The 22,102-nt window shown below is 34.4% G+C and overlaps 1 protein-coding gene across 3 annotated transcripts in view; it reads left to right on the top strand.

Annotated features, from left to right (window-relative positions):
- The window catches only part of ATP2C1 (ATPase secretory pathway Ca2+ transporting 1), a 144,813-nt gene that overhangs the window by 112,949 nt on the left and 9,762 nt on the right, over positions 1 to 22,102 (top strand). For all 3 annotated transcript variants that reach the window (XM_012766894.2, XM_076005372.1, XM_012766897.3), the window contains 11 exons: positions 647 to 803; positions 4,970 to 5,140; positions 6,117 to 6,214; positions 10,462 to 10,512; positions 11,546 to 11,712; positions 13,062 to 13,130; positions 13,744 to 13,860; positions 14,623 to 14,770; positions 15,274 to 15,369; positions 16,519 to 16,660; positions 18,172 to 18,299. In XM_012766894.2, coding sequence (XP_012622348.1) covers positions 647 to 803; positions 4,970 to 5,140; positions 6,117 to 6,214; positions 10,462 to 10,512; positions 11,546 to 11,712; positions 13,062 to 13,130; positions 13,744 to 13,860; positions 14,623 to 14,770; positions 15,274 to 15,369; positions 16,519 to 16,660; positions 18,172 to 18,299 — 1,344 coding nt within the window. The remainder of the gene's footprint in view (positions 1 to 646; positions 804 to 4,969; positions 5,141 to 6,116; positions 6,215 to 10,461; positions 10,513 to 11,545; positions 11,713 to 13,061; positions 13,131 to 13,743; positions 13,861 to 14,622; positions 14,771 to 15,273; positions 15,370 to 16,518; positions 16,661 to 18,171; positions 18,300 to 22,102) is intronic.

The raw sequence follows: 22,102 nt of genomic DNA, 5'->3' as shown, positions 1-22,102 counted from the left end.
AGATAGTGAGGGTGGCCAAATTAACATCTGTCACAATAGACAATGTATAAAATCGATAACTGAGGGAGTAGCAATAAAAACATGGGGGTAAATACCAAAGAAAACCCAACTAAAAAAGTTACAATTGGTTTGCCTATATAAAGTAGGACTAATGGTGAGAAGGGTTGGATAGGAAACTAGTTTTTCATTATAAGCTTTTGAATATTACCTTTACTGTGATAAAAAATAAAAGTCTAATACTCATAATCACAGGGTGGTTGCAAGAATCAAATGGGATCATAGATAGATGTATAGATGCATATATAGTAGCTAATAGAGAGGCTGAACAATTGTTTGTGGGCTGATGTTACCTCTCTTTCTTTTTCCTGTTGTGATGAGCCTCTCCCAAAATTTCAGAGTGCCTAGTTTGGAGCTTATTATGGCATTGCCTTTAGTGAGGGGCTGGTGGTGGCAGATGTTATTTCCTATAGAAGGTACAGAAAGCTCATAGGAATTTTTAATCTTCAGAGTTGAAGTGCCACTCAAAGCCTTACGTTCAAATAACTTCCCTGGGAATTAGGAGAAACTCGTGCTGCTTGTTTTTGGACTCCAGTGGCAGATATGTACAAATTGAAATTAAACTGTGTTTCATATGTTTTCTTCTTAGGACAGACCAGAGATTTGTTTTATGAAGGGCGCTTATGAACAGGTGATTAAGTACTGTACTACATACCACAGCAAAGGGCAAACCTTGTCACTTACCCAGCAGCAGAGAGATACATACCAACAAGAGAAGGCACGTATGGGCTTAGCTGGACTCAGAGGTAAGGCCATTTCAGCATAGTCCCCTGGGGTGGAACGGTAGAACCCTCTTTTAATTTCAGCTGAATTCATGCTTCACATCTGAGCTGTCCATCTGTACTCCAGGCTTTGTAGAACCCTTGCCATTTCTGAGGTGTGTTATGTTTTAATTTGCAAACTGACCCCCCCCCCCCCCAAAGACAGAAATTTGAGAATGTAGCAAAATACGAAATCTCTGGTTCTTTTTCAGACCTCTAGTGGTCTCTCAGTATGAAATAGAAATTTTATTTTATTTTATTTTTTTTGTTTTGTTTTTTTTTTTTTAGAGACAGAGTCTCACTTTGTTGCCCAGGCTAGAGTGAGTGCCATGGCATCAGCCTAGCTCATAGCAACCTCAATCTCCTGGGCTCAAGCGATCCTACTGCCTCAGCCTCCCGAGTAGCTGGGACTACAGGCATGTGCCACCATGCCCGGCTAATTTTTTCTATATATATTTTTAGTTGGTCAATTAATTTCTTTCTATTTTTAGTAGAGACGGGGTCTCGCTCAGGCTGGTTTTGAACTCCCGACCTTGAGCAATCCACCTGCCTCGGCCTCCCAGAGTGCTAGGATTATAGGTGTGAGCCACCGTGCCCGGCCAGAAATTTTATTTTAAACAAGTTTATCCTATAAGAAGGGAGATGGATTAAAGTAAAATGATGTTACTCTTATTTTGTTACTTTGCCTCATTTGTTAATAGAATTAAAATACTTCCAAAATATTGAAGTCTTAAGCTTCTAATTTGTCCATTGAGGGGATTGCTAACTGGATCCTCATCTGCTGTCTCTCTTCTTTTGCCCTTCACTAGGGAGGTAAAGAAGTGCCCAGACACTGCTTATGTATATGCTGTTGACTGCACGCCAGTGGGGAGAGGGGCTGCTGGGCTTGCACACTCAAGCCACCTCTCCTAGGGATGTCACGTATAGGATTGGAGGGGCAGGGTTTGGGGCCATACCTCATTCTTACCTTCTGAATAATCATTTGGCTTGTGCTGAATATATGTAGTTATATAGACTCTCAAGGAAATTGGAAGAGTGGGCTTCCTTAATTTTATTAATGAAACAGAAGTCTTAGCACTACAGTTTCTGGGAGAAAGGTTATTATAAGAACAGAAGTCTATAAATTTATTCAAATGTTTTTAACTTAAAGCCCTTGTTTGAGTGAACCACAAATAAGAACATTTTTCACATAACTTGTTTTTCTAAGTTTGGGAAGATATTCTTCTGGATAGAGAATACCACCCCCAGCCTGGTGCCTCATTTTATGTCCTTGCCTCTCTGGACCCTCTGCACCAGCCCCCAGGCTTCTGAGCCAATGTCACTCTGCATGCCCTTCCCAGAGTTTGGTGTAGCTTGTCTGAGGTATGGGCTGTATTATGATCATCTTAACACCTCACCCTCTGTCTCCACGGAAATAGGGCATGGAGCTCCTGGCTGAGAAATTATTTTGCAAATGGTTCTATTTTTATATCAAAAAAATTGTTTTTAAAAAAATAACTCTTTCTTCCCCCTTTTCTCTTTATAATGTAAGAGGCTTTGATGGCAGGTTCCAGAGTTTCTGGGGTTTCTTCCCATAGGCCTGAAACTTGAACATGCTCCTGAACCTCATCTCAGTCCTCATTCCTTCTGGACTCTTGAAGCCAAGGAAGATTCTCTGTCCCAGCATCAATTCTCAGACAGGAGGAACCTGTTCTCTGGATGAGCTGGGTCAGACATAAGAGTAGCAGTAACTCTGAGACCACAGACTTTTAATAAATTTATCAAGCCAAATGTACAAATGCTAACTGGACATTCTGGGGAAGTGGGCACAGGGAGTGCCCCCACACATTGTATCCCTACTCCTTATTAAACAGTGGGCAGAGCAAACTGTTTGGTGGCTCCAGCTTCAGGAAGCTCAGATACTCTGACTCAGAGTAATACTTTTGATGCCCTTGCACTCCATTCAGATTCCCACCGCAGCAAGGGAAAGAGAATGATGCTAGTCAGGCTTGGCCCAGAATTATAGCTGTTAGAGCAAGGGAGAGCTTAGGAGACAGGAGGGCAACTGCAGGGAGGCCCTGCAGCCAGGAAAGAGGGTTTTGGTTGCTAGGGCCTGTATGTCAAGGAGCAGGGGGCAGCTCCTTGGAGCTATTCCTGGGAAGACTGTGTTTCAGGGAGCCTGTTACTTCCTTGGGTCACCTCCTTCTCTCTGGTTGCTGACATCTGGGGCTTTGACCCTTTCTTTTTTAATCTACTTTTGCTAAGATGTGCTTAATTTTTTTTTAAAAAAAGGCTGTCAGGGGACAGAAAGCAAACCTGTTTACCTCCCCTTTTGAGCTTCTGGGATGTCATCACTTCCAGTTTGTTGGGTTTGTTTCCCACTGTTCGTAAAACATTGAAACAGTTAAAAAAAACAACAAAAAAAAAAGGAGAGTTTTGTTACTCTCAGCAGCTCTCAGCAAGAAGTTTCAAAGTTGACATGAATTTAGAGACCTTAAAGAGGTCTTAAAGGTCTGGTATGTGCACCCTGTTTTTCTTAGTTTTTGGGACAAAGTTTTTACACTTCTTTGACTAACTCTTTTCATCTGAAGGATTGTGGAGGTTTTTGTGTATGTGGCGTTTTGTGTTGTAACATTGTGAAGTAGACCAAATTTGGTCGAAGAGAAAATATTTGTTTGTAGGGTTTGGGGAAACATTCTAGTCATTTGTCTCTTGCTTCATGTCTCCTCTTCTTTCTCTTTGTTCTCCGCTCCCCCCCTCACTGAGATTACCATAATGAAGATAAGAAAGATTTTAAATTTCTATTGATATATGCTTATGTTGTATCTTATAAAAGTTAATTTTCTTAAAATACATGTGGTTCTTAATTTTGAAATTAGGTCAAAATTTTAGGTCACGAGCCTTTAACCCACAAAAAGTTTACCTGTTCTTGACCCAAAGAGGAGTAGTAGATTTTCATTTGTGTTAAAGAAGCAAATAAATACAGGGTACTAATCTCTAGACTAGTGCTGTCCTCCACTGGGAGTACCCAGGGCTGATCTTTTTTTCTTAGTATTTGCTAACACACAAAATGGTATTCACTGTACCCTTCATTCTCTCAACAGTGAAAGCCTTTAGGGCCAACATCTACATTAATAGTTAGGTATATGACTCTCAACATTAGAGAAATACAAGTTACTTACCTTTAACCTTGATGTTTCAAGTACATCTAATCTTCTGTGCCTTCTGTTTAAACAAGAATACATACTTCCTTTGATCTCTCTGGCTCTTTTCAGTCTTCCCTTGAAGTATTTTTGTTTAGTTTTGTCTGCTTGTATATGTGTATGTATGTGTTTTGTACGTTTAATAATATCCCAGATGCAGGCACATCCCTTTGGTTAATAAAGTTAGTTACCAGAGGTTCCAGAATTCTGAGAGTAAGCTAAATTTGGGAAATGAACAACACTTTTTGTTATATATTAAGTGCTCACAAATGATAGGAAACTAACTATAAATAATATGGTGTGGTATTTATATATTCTTAGAGAATCAAAGTTAAAAATAAGAAATGTCTGTTGTTGTTATGGAAAGAATGCAAGAAAACAAACTATTGTTGATATTAATGGTTTTATAACCACTTGCCAGGTACTTTACCTCCCAAAGTTTGTCATGTATGAAATTGTTCTAGACTGTGTATAAATAATTAATATAGCCTTCTCTTCAGGCTATTGAATTTTTCTGGAGACCTATGAAATGGAAAGATGAAGATACATTAGAAGCCACCTTCAAAGGTGTCTGTTTAAAATTGACTTTAAAGCTTGACAAAACCATAGTTTCTCTAAATAATTAATAGTATTTTCTAAAGAGACAGTAGTTTCTGTTGAAAGTAGCTGCATGTGGTTGCTATGTGAAAACATTCTTCATTCTCCCTCACTTGCTTTCTCTGCCTAACAGTTCTTTAGTTTTATTCTTTTCAGTTTTGAATAGCTTAAAGCAGCCCCATATCCAGAACCATGAAACTGCAATCTCTTGGCATGTGATAATTTTGATTTTTAAAGATTATATAATAACCACAAATGACACTAGTCTAAAAGTGACTTATTTCAGAAGTGATACTGTTTCCAAATTTATCAACTAGATTCTAATGTTTCTGTGACTTGCATTTTCTTTTTTGGATTTTATTATTTCCTAAGTTCTTGCTTTGGCTTCTGGTCCTGAACTGGGACAGCTGACATTTCTTGGCTTGGTGGGAATCATTGATCCTCCTAGAACTGGTGTGAAAGAAGCTGTTACAACACTCATTGCCTCAGGAGTATCGATAAAAATGATTACTGGAGATTCACAGGAGACTGCAATTGCAATTGGTATAACTAAACTGCTCCCTTTGTTTTTGTTATAAAATTGTGGGTAAAAATTGATTCTTAAACTTTAAAAAGCAATACTGTTAATGAAAATACATAATCATGAAATCATCTATATATTTTATACAGAGAAGGGTAATTATTTTTAACTTCATAATGCACTAAGCTGAAGATAAAAGCACTAGATCATGAATATGAAAGGAAACATGAAATTTAATTTTTTTTCAACTTTTTAATTTTCAAAGCAGACTTGTATATAATTTGGAAGAAAATAGGTTATTACATGTATTTCTGTTTTCTTTTATATATGTGCACACACACACATACACATACACCTATGTTGTTTGAATGCTATTTAAGGGTATCGTTAAGTACGGTATAAGGAGGAAAAAAGAGAATGAAAATTAATCTCCCAAAGTTTATAAGCTATAATTCATAGTGATAAATTTAACAGTTTACTAAACTCTATTAATTCTTACTTTATTAATTTGGAGAGGGGCTGCTCCAGGAGTTTCAAACTTTATCTAAGAAGAGGTCACTAGAAACCTAATACTTTTAGGAGAATAACTTTTCAATGTTTACTTTCATTTACATACAACTACATGATTACCGAAGATCCACTACCATTTTGTCTGGCTTTGGATACTGTACTTAAAATACACCCTGATCTTCATTAAAATTGAGCTGTTGAGAAGAACCTGATTGGCCTAGTTTCAGTTCTTAGGTGTGCTAGCTTAAATACTGAAAACTCTATTCCTAAAATTAAATAAAATTAAATCAGTCAAATAGAAAATCCTGGACTTAGACAGATTTATCTTACAAGTAGTTGGTCCTGTGGTTCCTTGATATGATAAAATGTCTTTACATTTTATATTTTAGAAGAGAGTAGATTAGCAAATCATAGTAAATGAATATTATGTTGACTAGCCCATCCAGCAAAAAACAATTTGGTTAATTTCATTTTCTCTTTTCACTTCAGCCAGTCGTCTGGGATTATATTCCAAAACTTCCCAGTCAGTCTCAGGAGAAGAAATAGATACAATGGATGTCCAGCAGCTTTCACAAATAGTACCAAAGGTAGGCCTTTTAGACTGAAAGACCTTATTCTTTTATTTCATTTTTCTTTGTACAAATTTATGGGGTACATGAAAAATTTTGTTACATGTATATAATGCATAGTGATCAAGTCAGGATATTAAGGGTGTTCATCACCTGAGTAGGATACATTTTTGTTAAGTATTGTCATCCTACTCTGCTACCAAACATCGGATTTGTTCCTTTTATCTTATGTATGTTTGTACCTTTTAAACTACTTCTCTTAATCCTACTTTCTCTCCCAGCTCAGCCTTCACTGACTCTGTTACCTGTCTTTTTACTCTCTAGCTCCATGTGTTCCCACATAGAAGTGAGAACATGTGATGTTTGTCTTTCTGTGTCTGAGTTGTTTCACTTCAGGTAATAGCTTCCAGTTTCATCCATGTTGTTGCAAACAGCATGATTTTATTCTTTTTTATGACTGAATAGTATTCTATGACAAAAAACTGATTTGTGGGTACATAAATTCCATAGGAAGTGCCCTGTAAGAAGTGGGCAACATTCTTCCAAGTCGTTCAGATTTTTTGTTTCATTGTTACTTAACCTGTATATGCACATATATTTGTATGTCCTTCAAAATAAGTGCTTATCTGGCATTCATTTGATTAACTATTTTCTAGCCATCCATTGTCATTAATAAAATGTGCTATCTCCTTCTTTGCTTAGTTTATTTATCTCACAACTTCAAGTTATATATTAAGAATATGGAATTTCTTATTGTTATATCCTAACCTAAGGCTTGCCTTTCTATAACACTTTTTTCTGATTAGAAAATTTATACATTACAAATGGATGTTCATTATAGAAAAATTGAGAAATATAGAAAAGTGAGAGTTACAAGCAATCCAACCAAGACACTCAAAGGTTGTGCATTTGCAGAGCATCCAAAATGAGTTAACCCGTTATGACTTTTTACAAGATGTGTTTAACAACAGAACCTGGGTGGTACTTTATAGTGTTATAATCTGGAACATTCATTTTACGTGACTTTGGCATTTCTGAAATCATTATAGTTAGAAAACATGTTTTTGATGGCTGCACAATATTTTGCTTGAGTATACCATGTGTATATGTGTATAAACACAGTGTGTATATGGTTATATAACCATTTTCTTTATGAAATTGAAGTTTCTATTTATTTTTTACTACTGTAAATACTTTAAGGATAATTGTAGCAACCATTTACAATGTATCAGACAATGTATGTATTATATACATTATCTAATTTACTTTTTATAGTCACTTTATAAAAGATAGGAAATCCCATTTTTAAAATTTTAATAATAGACTTTTTAGCACAATGTTACATTTATAGCTAATTGAGCAGATAATATAAAGAATTCTGCATATCCACCCATCTCCATCCTCCACTCTTTACAGTTTTCCCTCATATTAATATCCTGCATTCATGTAGTATACTCATTGCAATTAATGAACGAATATTGATACATTATTATACTTCATGTTTATGTTAAGGTGGTTTTTCTTGTGTGTCATACATTTCTAGGGGTTTTTGTAAATGCATAATGACAAAACATTTCATACAGAGTAGTTTCATTGCCATGAAAATCCCATGTTCCACTTTTTCATTTTTCCCTACCTACTCTTGAATCTCTGACAACTATTGATCTTTTTACTGTCTACAGTTTGGCCTTTTCCAGAACTGTCATATAGTTGGAAGAATACTATATATAGTCTTTAAAGACTGGTTGTTTTGTTTTTACTAAGTGGTAGTAAAACAAGGTACTGTTATGTCTTTTCCTGGTTTGGTAATTCATTTCTTGTAACGCTAACTAATATTCCATTGGATGAATGTGCCACTGTTTAACACTTTGCTTTTTGAGGGACATCTTGGTTGCTTCCAGGTTTGGCAGTTATAAATAAAGCTACTATAAACATGCATATACAGTAGATATAAATTTTCAACTCACTTGGGGAAATATCAAGAAGCACAATTGCTGAATTAGATCATATGATAAGAATATGTTTAGTTTTGTGAGAAACTTAAGCAATCCCATTTTTATAGATGAGGAAATTGAGGCCCAGAGTTCTTAGGAGACTTGGTTGATATCTCAGAGCTGGTGAGTTGGTGGCATTTGGACTGGAACCCAGGTCTTTGTAATTCCAAAGTTCATCTCTTTGCTGTTTCTTTATTGTACCTAAGACTTTGTGCCCATCTCTGATTATTTCTGTAAACTAAATTCCTACATGTGAAATGATTGGATTCCAATGATCAACAGAGTTGTAAGGCTTTTAACATGTATTGCTGAATTGTCCTCTGAAAAGGCTTCTGTTTATATTTTCATAAACTGTGCTTCATATAGCAGCATTAAGTCCCTAGACCTCCAGCCCCCTTTCCTCGTCCTCTAGCAAGCAGTTAGATTTTGGCTGTGGTTACTAGTAGAAATGAACTTTTTTTGCTTATCCATGTTTTTTCTTTCTCAAACAGTAATCACTCATGAATGCTGTTTTTTGAGGGAGTATATCATAATCCCAAAAGACACAATCCTGAACACCCTAATTCTGAATGTTGAAATCTCAAAAGATCAAAATTTCCAAAGTCTAAAATCCTGAAAACTCACAGTCCCAGAAATACAATTCTCAAAAAAATAATAAAAGTTTTAAAGATACTTATTTACATTTTTGAAAGGGGATTTATTTCAGAAACAGCAAACACCTTTGGCATTAGCAATGTGATGGTTGTGAGGGCCTTTGATAGTCTGATTAGTGGTTTCAGTGAAGTGGTGGTAGTGGTAACAGCCTGGTTGGGATGAATTTAGAGACAATGGGAGACAGCAAGTAGAGGCAACTTTCTAAGAGTTTTGCTCTAAAAATTCTCTCCTCTCCTGTATCAATATTTTTTCCATGCTGCTGCACTTTACCCACCAGTATACAAACGTGCTGTTTTTCCTTCTATAAAAAAATAAAAAGGGAAAGGTAGGGTGACAGCTGAAATAGGAAGGGAAGGGGAGTTTTCATTCTTTTTTAAATGGAAGGAATAGCAACATGTTTATATACTGATGGTAAAGATGAAGATGTAGCGAGGAAGAAATTTTGATATGGGGGAAATTTCTGGAGTAATGATCTTAAATAGGTAAGGGAGAATATTTGACCTGCAATGGGGAGTATATTTGATTCATCTATGGTAAAATGAGAGGAGGATAGTGCCTGGATATAGATACTGGGTGGTGGGAATTGTGGAAATTCTCTTCTGATTCTTTTTTCTCTGAAGTAGGACACAAGGTAGTTAGTTGAGATTGAGGCTGGAGAAAGGGAATAGGTTGGAGGTATGAGGAGAGAAAATTAATATGAACTAATCCTTTAGGAGAATAGGTACAAGAATGGTTTGTTAGGTGGTTATTGAAATCACCATGACTGGTATTATTAGAGTGACAGTGAGACAGAAGTTAAAATTGTTGTGAAATGAGGGATTGTGACCTCTGGAGCAGTGAATGCCTACAGTTAATGGGAAATATAGTTTCACGTGGCATTCAAAACTGAAGTTTTATGAAGGCAGAATGGAGGGCATATGCCACACCTTTAGGCTTCCGTACTGGTAGTATTTGAGAGAGCTATAGGGATGGCAGTATTTTGTAGAAAAACTAGGTTGGAACAAGGAGAAAAAGAGTCAAAGATACAGGAGATTTTGTTGGTGGCTGACTGTGGGGCACATTGTAAGAATTTTAGGAGACCAAGAGATGGAGTCATAAAAAGATAAGATCATATGAGCAGTTTGGAGGTATAGTGGAAGAGAGACTAATGAATCAACCTTAGTAAAAGAAAATAAGCAGACATTTGACACTGTAAAAAAAAAGTCTACAGACATCAAGAAACAGCTGTTCTTTATCTCTTCTGCAGACAGAACAAAGGGAAAAGGCTATTTTTGGTGTACGTGGTGTCATGAGGAAACAGATGCAAGGGAATTTTTCCTTTTTTTGTCTCTGGAACATTTCAAGAATAGACTGTTATCTTTTCAGGGTTTACACATAATGACATAAATTGAATGACTTGTTTGGATTATGTATTCCCTGTGGTACCTTTGGTAAAGGTTAAAATGACCATGTCAAATGAGTGTCTTAACAAACATATGGCATATTGCTTAAGCTTAATGTCTGTGGAAATTAAATATAGCTTACATTGAAAAGTAAAAATATCATTGTTATGAGTGCATGGGTTAGTCTGATATTTCTTAATATTGTAGATTTTTAGTATTTCCTGTATTTTAACAGGTTGCAGTATTTTACAGAGCTAGCCCAAGGCACAAGATGAAAATCATTAAGGTGAGTGTCTAAGAATTGGATTATTTTATTTCTACCTACAAAATGCTGCTACTTTGTCTTTTATGTTTGCATTACAAGGACTGTCAGAAGTATTGTGAAGCAAAACAGGTGTTTTTTTTTTAAAAGCTTAACATGGAAACACTAATAGAGAATTTAGTTGGCATAGGAATATGTAGAAGAAAGTTTTAATGGACTATCTGCAAATACAGCTTTCTTTAAACAGTTAGACAAGGTAAAAATATATTCTGACAAGGGTCCATAGCTAAATCATCCTATGTGAATAGTGGTAACTAGTTAGAAACTAAGTAAATACAATAAGAAAACAATGTTATAAGAATGTCAATAGTATTTAAAAGGCTATGGTTATTTATATTAATTAGTCAAATTGACATAGTGTCTAGTAGTTAATAGACTTAAGTTGTTAATCACAATAGCCAGCCATTGTATATATATTTCAGAGTTTCTCAACTTTAGTACTATTGACATTTTGGACTGGATAATCGTTTGTTGTGAGTGGCTGTCCTGTGTGTTGTATTAATAGAATGTTTAGCAGCATCCCTGGGCCCCTACCCAATAGATGCCAGTGGCACCCCCCAAGTCATGACAATCAGAAATGTCTCCAAATATTGTCAGGTGTCCCCTGGGAGACAAAATTGCCCCAAGTTGAGATTCATTATATAGTAGACTGAAGATGAGACTTCAGACATATAGTTCTTCCAGATGGGAATATTAGTAGCAACTTTTTCTAAGCTTTGTCTTATTAAGACCTTCATATTTTGAGGTTCCCATATAATCTTAATTATATGGAAAAAACATAATTAGCTGGTGTGGTAGCACATGCTTGTAGTCCTAACTACTTGAGCCCAGTAATTTGAGACACTGCAGTGAGCTGTGACTGTACTACTTTACTCTAGCCTGGGTGATAGAGCGAGACCCTATCTCAAAAAAAAAAAAGGATTTGTTTATTCCTTTGTCTTTATGGATGCAACATTTTTGTCGGAATTCTTTCCTGCCCCCAACTTCTCCATTCCAGTCTTTGCAGAAGAATGGTTCAGTTGTAGCCATGACAGGAGATGGAGTAAATGATGCAGTTGCTTTGAAGGCTGCAGACATTGGAGTCGCAATGGGCCAGACTGGTACAGATGTTTGCAAAGAAGCAGCAGACATGATCCTGGTGGATGATGATTTCCAAACTATAATGTAAGTTTTGTTTCAGTGAATGCATATCAGAAAATCCTTATCTTTTTGAAAACTACACTCTATCCCCAGACAATTCAACTGGAAAGGAATCAGCGGTAAATTAATTGGGTAAACTGTTTCTGAATTAATTAATCTTATTTGATGTATAGTGTATAATTCTGAACAAAATGATTTTGTATGGATGGAACAGGCATAATGAATAGCAGGGGCTATTCATTTAAGACATATTTGCTGAGTGCCAGCCATATGTCACATTTTTCTGGGCACTAGTATGGTGGTACAAAAGTGAACCTTCATGGGGCCTTTATTTCTGATTACATTCAGGTAATCAGAAATGTATATACTTAAAATAATTATTAAAAATTGTTAAGTTCATATCCCCATTTTCTTAAATTAGTAGTTATTCATGTTACCCTCATTTCATGGTATAATTTATTAAGTTTGAATAGGTTTATTTGTTTCAGCCACAGTTTCCAATTGATTTAAGACTCCAGCATAATACCTGGTGGTATCAATTTCACAGTGGTCAGGTGTGGGTTGTGTGAGTTCCATTTTTTTGATAAACACCTCTTTGACGACCTGGATTTTAATTCAGTTTCATGATAAATTCTCATTACATGTCCTAGGGAACTTTGTTACTCCAATTCTGCTTAAAGTGAACCACTTGGGTGCTCAGGACTCAGAGTAATTTAATTTGCAAGGGCGTAAGAGTTTTTTTCTTTCCCATGTTAGAATTGTATTAAAATCTTAGAAGAAAGGGAAAGGTGTGTAAAAGATATTTTCCTAGATTCATCCAAATGAATGAGAAAATTTATTCGGTTCTTTGTAAACCATATTCTTTATTTAATTCTTCTACAACATATTATCTCCTTGTTTGTAGGAGCAAAAGATAGCTTAAATTTTATAATTCTTAAATATGTCATTGCTGTTTGATTCCTGGCACACACTAATTTAAACCTTTACCTTGCATCTGTACCTCTAAGAAAAACAAGCTTAGAGGGGTAAAAATCATCATTTTTGTTTTATAAATGTGTAGTATTGTCTCTTGTGTGGAGAAACTGTGTATGATTTTAATATCTTCTTAAAAATAAGAATTTTAATATTGTATGATGAAACATTGTAATTTCATTAAACTTAGAGGCTTGACTTTAACTCTTTGCTAAAATATGTTTCCATTTTTTCCTAATTTTAGTTATGTGACAAAAATAATGCATTATTTTTAGTGATACATGTGTTGTATTAGTTGGAAATTTATTTTCAAAATTAGCTCCACAATGTTTTAGTATAGATACAGCTTTATTTTTATAGGATAATATTTTCTCATTTCATCTTTCTTTTTAAAATTTCAGGTCTGCGATTGAAGAGGGTAAAGGGATTTATAATAACATTAAAAATTTTGTTAGATTCCAACTGAGCACGTAAGTTTGCAAAAAATTTGTCACTATGGGTCTTCTAGATAAATTATATGAAAAGTAGAACTTAAGCAGAATGCCTAGGAACTTCTGCCCTGTATTTCTGAGGTTTGTTCATATGTAAGTTTTCCAGAAAGAAAATTGTTTTCTGAAATTAAAAATGGCATGACAAGTAGGTTCCTACATGTGATAATTAGGTGTCTATGTCATTATCTAAACGTATAAACCTTTGTGATTTATTTAATAGCTCATGAAATAACTAAGGAAGGGATGAGTCACATCTCATTGCTTCCTCTTGATATTTTTTCCCAAAAGTAGAAGGGGTTTTCTATAGTCAAAAGACAGTTACAAAATGTTGAAACTGTTAACTGTGATGTAGATTTTAAAATCTTTCTCTATTTGCTTTTGTTGTCTAAACATTTTGAAAATCTTTGTTAAAATACTCTTAGCTTTAAAATGTCCATATTAATGAAGCATAGGTTACTTGAAATATAGTAACAGTATTACTATGTTGCAGTAGTAACATGAGATTTTTAAATGCTGAAAAAGTGGTATCATAAAATTAGCAGGAGCTTTTTACTATGCTGACAGATTTTTAAATTACTCTCTTTTTCAACAGGAGTATAGCAGCATTAACTTTAATCTCATTGGCTACATTAATGAACTTTCCTAATCCTCTCAATGCCATGCAGATTTTGTGGATCAATATTATTATGGATGGACCCCCAGCTCAGAGGTAATAGTTTTTTCATATTGAACAGGAAAGACAAGAACTGTGTAATACCCTGATAATTAAGTTTTGAAACTATTTATGCATGGCTTTAGAAAACTTTGTAGCAACATATTTGTTCCATATTGTATGATATGTGCATATCATTTATTCTCTTTGAGTCTTCATGCATGATGTGTGGATCTGAGCCTTTGCACTGTTAGATGCCTTGTCTTAGGTTGAGAAGAGATCAGGGAACAGGTGTAATTCCTGTCCTCAGGAAGTAAGCTTTTTATTTCAAAGAATTGGATGTAATGGAGAAATCTCTGAGGTCAGTTTATTACCTAGGTTCTTTTGTCAGTTGTACAGACTATGGGAAAGTATTGAAGGACCTGACCATCTAACTATTTTCTTTTATAATGAGCAGTTGAGTGATACATGTCATTGGCTACTGGAACAAATCATCCTAGTTCAGTTATACGAAAGACAATTTCAAAGTCCAGTTGGTAGGTCATGTATTTCACACCCTATTTGAAATAAGTAAACTTATATGCAAATGGAATTGGACAGTTTTTTGAAAGTTGACCATCAGTACCTTATCAAACTGCCAAAAAGAGTAGAGAAATAATGAAAAAAATCAGTGGTTATTTTTGAGTAATCATAGCCAGAGTTTTCTTTATGGATTCATCATTTTGTCCATAACAGTTTTCTGGATAATTGAGGTTAATGAGGTGAAAATAACAAATCCAAACCTTAAAGTTTTAATTCATTTTTCTGTTTGCTTTTAAGCCTTGGAGTAGAACCAGTGGATAAAGATGTCATTCGTAAACCTCCTCGCAACTGGAAGGACAGCATTTTGACTAAAAACTTGATACTTAAAATACTTGTTTCATCGATAATCATTGTTTGTGGGACTTTATTTGTCTTCTGGCGTGAGGTATATTCATTGGATAAGCTACTATATTAACATGCGTTCTATAGGATAGGATTCTTAGTTATTTTGGTGTCTTATACAGAAGGCTAGGCAGTAAGGAGAGCTTTTTGAGTAAAAAAATATAACATTTTGAAAGTTTGATTCCAATCTTTATGGAAAATAGAATTTTTGATTCATATATTAGAATAATTTAAATCTGCTGAGAGGTATCAGATATAATAAAAATTAATACATGAAAATTTTGAGACAAGTTAAAAAATATGAGTATATGACTACTTTATTATTAAATAATGGTAGTATTTTAATATCTAATGTAGTTATGAAAAGATTTTTTTACTTTTTATTATTTAGATATAGCTGTTCATCAGGGTAGCTTTTATGTTTCATTTCTTAGACTAAAGCTATTTTATCCTAATGGAAAGAAAATATTAACATTTTAAAAGCATATAGTATTTGTCTATTAAATTTAGCCACTAAAAAGTCATTTTGTTATTTCCTCTTGACAGCTACGAGACAATGTGATAACACCTCGGGACACAACAATGACCTTCACATGCTTCGTGTTTTTCGACATGTTTAATGCACTAAGTTCCAGATCCCAGGTATGCTTAGGTGATCTTAGTTGATTGACTCAACTGAGTAGAGTGCTCTTTAATAATAAGTAGGTAAAGATTATGGGTTTTTAGATTTGCTTAGTTTTGTAGCCATAGATTATAGCCCCAGAGACAACCTTTTTATAAACATGGGCCCCATGAAGATGGGGCACCTGAGGGGGGTAAGCCTTGTGTTTGACTAGAACTTCAAAGTAAATCACAGGTGGTGTCATCCGATCTTTATTCTTTCCATTATCTTATTAGCTATAGTGTAAGATAGATTCAGGTTAACATCTGAGCATAAGACAAACATGGGTTCTATTAAGATGATATGAGTCTCATTTTAGAAAAAATTCTTGCTTGGAGTGCAAGAACAATTTTGTGTAAATTAATTTTTTCCCCATCATTTCTGTTAGTGTGTCAAAGCCATTAGAACATTTCCAATGCTTTAAGGCATGATTGTGTCATCTTAGTTGAAGTGGTTTGATAGAAAACAATGGGCTGAAACCTAGTGGTACCTTTTTAGAGCATATTATCCTTGAAAACTAGTTTCAGTTGAGGCATGACTATTCATTTCAATTTTAAAGCACTGTATGCATCCTTAACTATATCTATTACCATTTGCCATGCTAGAACGTTTCTAAGTACAGTGAATTGCACTAATTCAAACTAACTTTTTTTGCCTGCTGCTGCTTCTGAAATAATAGATTAATTTTTTGAAGAAGCTGTAGTAGTCATTTTTTTAATGAAAGTGGTTTTACTTTTTCAGTATACATAACTAGGTTTATTTTTCAAGAGAGAATTTTAGATTATCTACCTTAATGAATGGATAGAAATGATTTAGTAAAATATAAATAAAGTTTCTTAATGTTTGGGATGCTACAGTAAGCCTTCTTTCTTTCTATGGTCTCATATATCTAGTATCACTTTTATAAAGCAAGCTCTTTCTTGATAAATAGAAGCCGCTTTAATATTTACCCTTATTCCATCTGAATTATTCCAAAATAATAGTTAAAATTAAGAGATGTCATGGTATTGACATTGTAGCATTCAGTGATATACTGATAGATACTGCTTGTTAAAAATTGGAAGTGAATATAATAATAAGTTATTTCTATGACCAAAGAGTAGTAATTGAACTCTCTGCTCTGCCAACAGACCAAGTCTGTGTTTGAGATTGGACTCTGCAGTAACAAAATGTTTTGCTATGCAGTTCTTGGCTCCATTATGGGACAGTTACTGGTTATTTACTTTCCTCCACTTCAGAAGGTTTTTCAGACTGAGAGCCTAAGCATACTGGGTAAGGAAAATGCTATTTTTATAATATATGTATTTGCTTTTCTTTTTTCTTTTTTATTTTAGTGTATTATGGGGGTACAAGTGTTAAGGTTATGTATATTGCCCATGCCCCCCTCCCCCCTTGAGTAAGAGCTTCAAGCGTGTCCATCCCCCAAACGTTGCACATCTTACTTGTTGTGGTTGTATATACCGGTCCCTTCTTCCCTTCTTCCACCCTCCCAACATCCGATAAATGTTACTCCTATATGTCCACTAATATATGTATTTTAGATAAATTATTGTGTTTTCTAATGTATTCGAATAAAAGATTATTTTAAAATAGCAAAATAAGAGAAGTAACTGACCTCCTTTTAAAAAAATGAGTGTGCTCTGTTTTTTTGTTTGACGAAGTCCAAGGGAGTCATTCTCCTAACTCTAGGGTTTTAATTTGTTTTTTGGTGTTTTCTGTTTTTTATAGGTTATCAATTGTTATAAAATCCTATTTGGTGGTTCTGAAATACAGCACATCAAAACTGGTTGTAGAGTAATTGTTTAAACTTTTTAATGTACTTTTTCATCTTGTATGAAGAGAAAGCTAGAGTTAAGCTCACTGAAAAACTAGTTGTTCTTTAAAATTACAATTTTCCGTAGTTAAAACTAATATTTCACTATTCTTTCTCATTAATTTGTATCTTATAATTTCACGAAATGTCAGTCTGACCCTAAAGCAGAATATTTCATAAAGATTATGTGAAAATTATATATTATTCTTTCACATACCAGGCATTAAATGTATGATACAGTACATTTAAAGATTGATTTTCCTATGCAAATGTGAGAAACGATGTTATTTGATGGGAATGCTATCTGTATTCTTGAGTTTTTAAGTTCATTTGGATATTTATAAAAATGAACTATTCAACCTCACTACATTTTTTGCTATAAGTTAAAGTTTACTTTAAACTGAACTAGTTTAATTTCAATATTTTAATTCCATATTCACATTGTTTCCTCTTTTTAAAAAATGGAATTTTAAGATGACAACTGCAATTTTTCAAGTAGTAAGAATTGAGATTGTGTGGATACTATTGTAAAGACTGAGACTTTTAGGCTTTGAAATGGAACATTTTAATGCAAAATTTTTAGTTTTTAGATGGGCATTATCAATCAAATTGGTTGCTACTGCTTGAACAGTGCTTTTTTCAAACTTAAATTTTAATTAAATAAAACACTCCTCTTACTGGTGTTAAAGGCTTGTCACATCAGGTTATGGTTCAGGAAAGGTGGTCAGAGGACTTGGGTTCTAGTTCTGGCTGCTGCCTTTCATAGCTATGTGACTTTCGATAAGTCATTTAATATCTTTGAGTTTTCTTTCTTTTATTTTTAACTGAGGGTGATTGTGTCTACCTCATGGAATGGTTGTGAAACATTGCATTTTAAAGCTGCGGTAAAATGCTAGAAAAATGTAAGGTATTAAGCTTTGCAACTGTAAATTTCAAAGAAATGTAAAACCCAACTTATGTTCTCTTGCAGATCTGTTGTTTCTTTTGGGTCTCACCTCATCAGTGTGCATAGTGGCAGAAATTATAAAGAAGGTTGAAAGGAGCAGGGAAAAGATCATCCAGAAGCATGCTAGTTCAACATCGTCGTCTTTTCTTGAAGTATGATGCATATTGCATTCTTTTATTTGCAAACTAGGAATTGCAGTCTGAGGATCATTTAGAAGGGCAAGTTCAAGAGGATAATGAAGATTTGGGAACTTTTTAACTTTTCATTGACTAAAACTGAATATTAATGTTAAAGACTTGATTTAAGACTTTAACCTGCTGGCAGTCCCAAATGAAATTATGCAACTTTAATAACATAATCCTTGATTTAAATTGGCTTTTGTGATTGAGTGGAACTTTATAAAGCATATGGGCAGTTGTTTAAAAAAAAAAAAAGACAAAACCTGAACCACCTTCTGCCCTTAAAGAGGTCTAACAGTACAAATACACAAATACACTATCTATCTTAGATAGATATAAATATTTTTTTTATTTTTAAATATTGTACTATTTATGGTGGTGGGGCTTTCTTACTAATATACAAATAAATTTAATCACTTCAAAGGCATTCTGTTTGGTTTAAAAGTTGATTCCCAGGAGTGCCATATTTCATCTACTGTATTTCCTTTTTCCTGTAATGTAAGCAGCTCAGATACTTTGTGCTACCATTTTTGTATCTCACATTTTTTGCACAGGATGTGACCACTGTCAGATCACTGTTCTTTTCTTTCTTTTTGTGATTGAAAAGCCTATACTACAATTTGAAGTAAATGTTTGCTTTTCTTAGTTAAGAGTAAATGGTTGTTTTTTGTTTGTTTTTTGTTCTGTTTTTTGGTATCAGTCTTTGGTATAGCAGAATTAATGCAGGTCTGTCAAGTGGCATTCTAGTTAGGGTAACAATGTCTGTGATTAACCCTTAATCATAGAGTTAAAAACATTTAAGACTGGGGTGAAATTTATAACAAATTATATTAACATGTATGTATTCTTTGTGACATAATCATTTTTTTTCATTCTCTATAAATCTAAGTACCTCAGTTGAATAACTGAATTTTATTTTTTCTAATTTTTATGTGTGTTTTAAAGCATATGTCTTAGGAAGTATAGGCTACTACACTTAGAATAAAAAAAAAAACAGTTTATGAACGAGGGTACATGTGGAAGATTCTTTGCTGGCCTTACTCTTCATGCATCTGCAGCTTCTTTGGCCTAGATTTGTAACACAACCCTGAGTCTGTCCCTTCTCTTTCTTCTATCATTTGTTCTCTGCCTTCTTCTTTTTATTTCATTGGGCATACTAGAGAAATAGATGGATCTGCTCTGTGTAATGTCATCAATTTTCATATAAAAACTTGATGAGGTAGAGGGATTTTGTTTTGAGCGTGTGACACATTTGGGTCAGAAATTCAAAATTAGACGTATGTTCTCCTGTTGAATATTTCTCTTTATAAATAGAAATGGGTCTCAGATTCTTACAGGTTTAATTCTTCTTGAAGTTAATGAGTTCTGTGTTTTATAAACTGTATGGGTAAACCACACATTAGCTTTTATCGAATATTAAACTGCAAGTATTAGCACTGAAATATTGTCATCAATAGGGAAAATACATATTCTTTGAGTCCTTCCTTGTTACTGAAATAGTTTAGGGAGCTGTCTGCAATTTATTCTACTTTACCCTTTAAGGATGAATAGTCAAATGTATAGTGTTCCATATCATTAGATTGAACATGGAAGCCATTGTCTAATCAACTCTCTCATTAGTTACTTGATGTCTCATACCTAAATTTTGTAATGATTTTTCTACTCTGTTACAAAGACTTAAATACGTATTAAGTGCACGTCAATCTTTTGCTTTGCATTTTAGGTTCAAAGTATGACTTGTGTGAAATAAATGTGCCTATCCTTTTGTTTGGTTTTTGAACTATAAAAATAAAATGATTTTTTTTTCATAAGTTACTGACCTCCCAGTTGGGACTATTAGCATTGAAGTTATCCATATGGTTGGATGCTGAAGGTATGGAAGTTAGGGAGAACTCATAATAGACAGAATCTGTGATTTAAAAGGAAATTAATATACAGTACTGATCCAAATTTTCAATTTTCCTTAGTATATTACTCCAAATTAGCATTAATGATTTAAATGTACTAGTATCTGAATTTTTACCCCATTTCCTATTCCTAACTTGCTAGAGTGTCCCTAACAATACTAGCTTATTTTGATGTTTTTCTTTGTTAGACTACCTTATGAAGTTATCTGGCCCCATAGTGGTTAAACATCAGGGAAGGAAAAAAGGGAACTTGAAATAATTCACTGATTAGGTAGACAATTCTCAAATAATCAAAACTGGCCACACAGAAACAAGGCCGAGCATGTTCTCTCACGTTTGTGCTGGCAATTGCATGACCCAGAGATGAAACAAAAGTGAAAACGCAACAGCCCAAAAACCCTCCCTTGTGAGGATTCGGGCTTTAATAGCAGTAACCACCCTCACAAGGATAAGACACAGTTTTTACCTTTTATACCCATACAGCATATGTCTGTTACATTGGTTGTCTTTTATAAATCATTTTAAGTTTTGATCTCTTCATATAGTACATAATTAAAGTGAGTATTGGCCATAATTAAAGTAGTTTCTCACTAAAATAAATTGGTGGCAAACAATAATACTTAGAAAGCATAATTAACTTTACCTTGCTTTTCCGCCTTTGTCACTTGTCAATTCATGTGCATTTTACTTCCACATATGACATACCTAAGAAGTTAGGAGGATGAATTGATTATCTTTTCATTACACATTTATTTAGTACGTGGAGTGTGCTAGGAATAGAAAGCAGATAGCATCCCTGCCCTTCAGGAGCTCATGGACACAGATAGCAGGGGAACATAAATGTTAACAAGCTGTTTCAAGAAAGTTAATAGTGATCTTTGCACATTTATTTTAAAAATCCACATACATTAAAGTGAATCCAGCATACATTTCCCTAGAAGTTTCCTTTAACATTGGTATTTGAAAAGCTCTGAAGTGCTTTTTCAGACCGAGCTTCTGCAATCCAAATAGTAGTTGATTTGCATACTAAAACATAGTGTGGAAAAATATTAATCCTAAGTGGTATGTGATTGAACAAACATCATCCTGATGCTTAAGCTTCCTTGAGCTCACTTAGCACTGGAAATGACTATTGACTCTTGTTTGATAACCTTATTTTGGGTTTTAGTTGTCAAGAATTGGTTATGGGTAAAAACAGATAGTGGATAACCAGTCCCTAGTATTAATGTAGATATAATTTTCTGCAAACATTGTTGTAGGTTTAGATTTATAAAGAAATAAGAGGTAGTATCTTGCCTTCAGGAAGTTCTCAGTCAACTCTGAAGACCAATGTGACATATATCCAGTACAGTGGTAAGTGCTGTCCAAAATGCTACAATAGCTGAAAGAGAGAAATAAGTTCATGAGAGGAAGTTGTCGAGAAATTTTCTAGAACTAGTGGCATCTGAATCAAGCTTTAGTTTGGGAACTTCTAGCCAAGAAGCAGTAGGACCTTGCAACCAACAGCACAGCTTCTGTAGAGGTGTTGGTAGAGCATGGAAGGAACATGTGAACCACAAGGAGTTTGGCACTTTTAAGGCAGGAAGTGTAATGTGAAGGATTGGAAAAGATAGGCAAGGACCTAGTGCAGGCAGCAGCATGATTTGTCTGGTAGCATGCTAGAGGATTTCAGGAGTTTGATGTGACATTGGATTTTTGTCTTATGCTGACAGAAGTACAGAGGGTCAGTTATAAAGACTGAAATAGGGAGACCAGTGAGAAAATTGTGAAAGCTTAAGGAGTAAAGGGATAATTGAGTCGTGGTAGTTAATATAGAGAGGAAGGTATGGAGTTTCTGTCTTCTAGGAAATAGAATTGACATGACTAGAC

This window comes from Microcebus murinus, chromosome 1 (assembly GCF_040939455.1).
Source record: "Microcebus murinus isolate Inina chromosome 1, M.murinus_Inina_mat1.0, whole genome shotgun sequence".
Taxonomy (NCBI): domain Eukaryota; kingdom Metazoa; phylum Chordata; class Mammalia; order Primates; family Cheirogaleidae; genus Microcebus; species Microcebus murinus.
Note: the sequence above shows the minus strand (reverse complement) of the source record. Positions and strands in the feature narration are given on the sequence as shown.